This window comes from Triticum dicoccoides, chromosome 5B (assembly GCF_002162155.2).
Source record: "Triticum dicoccoides isolate Atlit2015 ecotype Zavitan chromosome 5B, WEW_v2.0, whole genome shotgun sequence".
NCBI classification, from domain to species: Eukaryota; Viridiplantae; Streptophyta; class Magnoliopsida; order Poales; family Poaceae; genus Triticum; species Triticum dicoccoides.
The window spans coordinates 53371789-53375966 of record NC_041389.1 but is presented as its reverse complement, the minus strand read 5'-3'; the positions used below and the strand labels follow the sequence as shown (position 1 = coordinate 53375966).

The window sequence follows — 4178 nt, the reverse complement described above, 5'->3', positions numbered from 1 at the left end:
GGGAAGAAGATCCTACATTTTTAGTTCCAATTCGCAAATTGTGGCCACCGATTTGTGAAGGGGAGAGAGGGGTGACGCACGAGGGGGTGGGGCAAAACAAAGAAAAGAGCCCTCTGGCTTGGGTGAGAGGCCATGCGTTGGGGCTGGCAGTTTTCTTCTGCGAAGAGGCATGGTGCCCTAGGCCCAAAGCTGGCCAAATGGGCCGGGCCCACCAGACCAGCCCACGAGCACGCCGGCACGGCCCGCCATGGGCCAGGCACGACACGAGCTAAATGGGTTGTGCCCGGCAGGCGGCACTCCTTGGGCCGTGCCTGGGCTCGGAGGCCGGAGGCTAGGCACGCAGGCCGGCACAACACTTCCCGTTTATTTATTTTTTAGTCTTTTAGATTTCTTATATATGTGTTCTAAAATACAGTCCAACAGGTCAAAAAATTTGCAGCCTTGTGTGCTAAATGTGCGACGGGTCGACCCGTTTATTAGGTGGGTCGTGCCTGGGCTGGAGATGCTCTTACTTTATAAGCCTCCCCCGCCGCCGGCAGTGAGTTGCCTTCGCGCGCAGCCTCCACCCCGCACCGCCGCCGCCTCCGCTTTGCCCCTGACGCTGCAACCGCTACCGTCGCCATGGGTAAGCATTATTGTGTCCGTCCTTACTAGTTTCTTGTGGATCTGACGTCTCCGTTGTTGTGCGGCAGACCCGGTAAGATCTGACGTCTCCGTTGATGCGCAGCTTAAGGAGCTGAAGGCGGAGCTGAAGGAACTTAGGGCAGCCAAGGAAAAATCTCTCCCCGGCGCCAAGGTCACCAAGGGTCCCCCCTCCGAGATGTGCGCGCGCCCTCTCTCTTGTTCGCTCGCTTGCGCGTATGTCTATCTTGGGGAATTGAATTGATTTTAACTAACCGAGCGAAGTTGAATCTATCTGGGTTGTTCAGCCTCCCTTTTCTCGCGGAGGTGGTGAAGAAGCAAAGGGCGGCGCTGCGGGAGGCGTACAGCAACCGCGAACCACTCATCCTCCGTCTCAACTCCCGGCAAGACCCGTGCGCATCACCACCAGGTGTGTGTTGTCATGCTCCCAGGCTGATATACCATCACCAATGCTACTCACTGCGGTCTATGTCAGTATCTGATGGCGTTTTTTTTCGTTCGTAAGATGTTTTTTTAGAGAATATTAATAATAATAATAATAATAATAATAATATAGTAGCTTAAATTAGGTGACTGTTTTATTTGGGAACCCATCATAAGATAGAAATTCTTGATTGATTATCTGTGACTGGAGGGGTAGCTCTTCTTTTGAAGAGTCTTGTTTCGACGACTGTTTACTCTTCTTTTGAAGAGTGTTGTTTCTGACGATAGGACTGACTGTTACCTTAGCGGATTAGTCTGCGCCCAAGGGCTGTGGCGCCATGGATTTTAAGTGCTTAATCGGAAAGGGTTTTTATTTTTTCCTGCTTTTTGCTGCTTTCGTGTGTCACCGATTCATGTTTCCAATACTTATTCAGTGATTCTTGCATGCTACTGTCTCCTGCATGACAACAGGAACAGTGGGACATGTATGGAAACTCTATTTAGTAAATATATCGTTGATCGAAACATTCATCCTTGTCAAGTTAAAACATTTACAGTTTATAATGAAGAGTATATATACTTTGCTCTGTTCTCTGCAAAACGCCTAGAAACACTAGGTGGAGCTGGAGCGCTTGCTTCTCTCTACGGCTTGTTTAAGTATTGGTGGTTTTTGCTTAAACATTTTGGATGTGGTAGCAATTCTGCTTGCTGGTGTAATTGTTAATTCAAAGTTCACTCCTTATGCGCTTTTATGAAATTGTGCATTTCTAGCACTTTTCATGTAAAAGGACTGTTATTACCCCTAACATAGGTTGAAATAGTGGGATCTTTTCAAGACTGTTGTTCCAGATGATAGTAGTGACTGCACTACTCTTATTGGTTTCTTGATAGCAGATGTTATGTCAAAGTTACCTTAGTAGTTTAGTGTTTAAAAAGCTGCGCCTAAGGTCTTTCATCTAAGCGATTGCTTTTAATTGCCTGGATGCTTAAGCATTCGAAAAGGTGTTTTTTTCCTGCTTTTTGCTGCTTAAGTGTGTCAGTTGCACAGCACCGGTCTGTGTTCCCAATACTTATTCAGTGCTTCTTGCATGCTACTGCCGACTTTGCAGGACAGGAACAGTGGGTAGTCAAGTGGATAAGTGGGAGATGTATGGAAACTGTGTCTAGTAAATATCTGACTGATTGAAGTACTCATCCTTGTCAAATTTGAAATTTTACAGTGTATTTATACACTTGGCTCTTTTTTTCCGGGAAATGCCCAGAAATGCTAGGCAGCGGTCTAGTTGCTAGGTGGAGCTGGAGCGCTTTCTCTACCACTTAAACATTTGTGTTTTTTTGCTTAAACATTTTAAATGTGGTAGCAAGTCAGCTTGCCGGTGTAACTGGTATATCAAAGTTGACACCTTATGCAATGTTATGAAATTGTTTGTGCATTTCTAGTACTCTGCAAGTAAATGGACTGTTTCTAGACAACTATAGTACCCTTAACATAGGTTGAAATAGTGGGATAATATTTTCATGTTGGTATGCTACATTCAATCCACCGGTTTTTAGATCATTGTTTTTCTTATGTTCTGATATTTTATCTTTCCATTTCCGGTTTTGCATCATATAAATGGGATGGACGTACCTTTTTTTTTGTTGGTTTAACCACACTGACCCAACATTTTATTGATTTGTCCCACAGCTTTCTCTGAAGATGGAGAGGGAAAGGAAGCATAAGAACTACTTGTCCATGAGGAAGTATAATAAAGGCCTAGGTCAGGACTGCGATACAATGCTTAGCATAGTGTGGAAGTATTTTGTGTTTGCTCTGTTGTTACCTGAAATGCCTAGATTGGTGTAAGTGGCATATTCTATTGACACTGAAATCTTACATGTTTGGTGGGAGCTTTGCTTTGTCTTTGTGAAATCTTACTTGTTTTGTGGATGAGAATGAAGTTGTCCTGCTTTTGGTCCAAATGTTTCTATTTCCATCTTCCATGCTAGACGGCTACTCATAATAACACTTAAGATTCTGCTCAATTGTTGAAAGAGTTTTCTGGACAGTTTTAACTTACTACTGTGCTAACGTTTATCTGTTCATGCATCCAATATGTTCCTGGTAACCCGGTTGGTCGATAAAAACTAAGTTGGGGGGTTATAATCGAAGGGGTTGTTTCTACTCATTCATGCCGTTTCATCAAGCATCAGAGGACGTATGTAAGTTTAACTTGCATGGCTCGTTGATCACTGAAATGAAGCTCCTGAATGCAGCTCTAATTTATAAGTAGGGTAAAAAAAAAGTAGCCATGCCAACACATTTCTCAGTCCACAACAATTTCCATGGCCGGGTAGGGCGGGTTTCCATCGGGCCAGAACTTGCCTCCGGAGGATGGGGATGGCGGGCGGCGATGCTTTGACGGGATTTGGCGGTGGTGCATGGCGATGAAGAAAAACGGTTTCCTGCGGATGGGTGAGAGATGCATAAAATATACTGTAGTAGATGGAGAGGAGGATTTGATGCATGTAAAAGAGAGGATGGAGTAAGAGCTGGAGCAAGCTTTTCGCCCTCTCATGCATCAAATGACAGTTTTTTTCTCTGAGAACTGTTTAATTGCTCTTACAACCTAGTTTAGGAAGGGGACAAGATTTCACCTAACAGATGTAGTAGTATACAACATGATTGAACATTTATTCTCATCAAAAGAAAAATATCAATCTTGTCTAGAAATCACGAGTGTCCTTCTCACTATTAAACAAAAATTATTTTTTAAAATCTTGTTTGGTTATGAGATTCCAAATATATTTAAAATATTATTGCCATGTGACAGACCACATATAATGACGCGTAGGAAAAACCACCTTCAACAACATCTTAGCGGCTTATTTATATGGTTTTAGATAGTTCAGAAGTAGAATAACTGGTTTTATAGGCGAGTGGGTTAAGGTAAACCAGCCTCAAATAAGTGAGGAGGTAACTCATTGGCTGGCGTGGGATAAGTTGACAAGACCCAAAGGTGACGGAGGTATGGGCTTTAGAGATTTGAGATTATTTAATCAAGTGCTTTTGGCGAAACAGGCTTCGCTTATTGGTTTTTTCGGACTCGTTATGTGCAAAGGTGATGAAAGCA

The 4178-nt window shown here is 43.6% G+C and overlaps 1 protein-coding gene across 3 annotated transcripts; it reads left to right on the top strand.

Moving 5' to 3' along the window:
• The first annotated feature begins 476 nt into the window (after positions 1-476).
• On the top strand, positions 477-3027 carry LOC119305151 (60S ribosomal protein L35-3-like). 3 transcript variants are annotated; one of them, XM_037581754.1, is made up of 4 exons: positions 477-625; positions 728-822; positions 930-1051; positions 2753-3027. In XM_037581754.1, the coding sequence occupies exons 1-4, from the start codon at positions 503-505 to the stop codon at positions 2785-2787; spliced, it is 375 nt and encodes a 124-aa protein (XP_037437651.1). In that variant the 5' UTR covers positions 477-502; the 3' UTR covers positions 2788-3027. The 3 variants fall into 3 exon arrangements, with proteins under 3 accessions (XP_037437651.1, XP_037437650.1, XP_037437652.1); XM_037581753.1 differs by lacking the exon at positions 2753-3027 and adding an exon at positions 2175-2744; XM_037581755.1 differs by lacking the exon at positions 2753-3027 and adding an exon at positions 2175-2744 and having other exon boundaries at positions 484-625; positions 693-822.
• The last annotated feature ends 1151 nt before the right edge of the window (positions 3028-4178 follow it).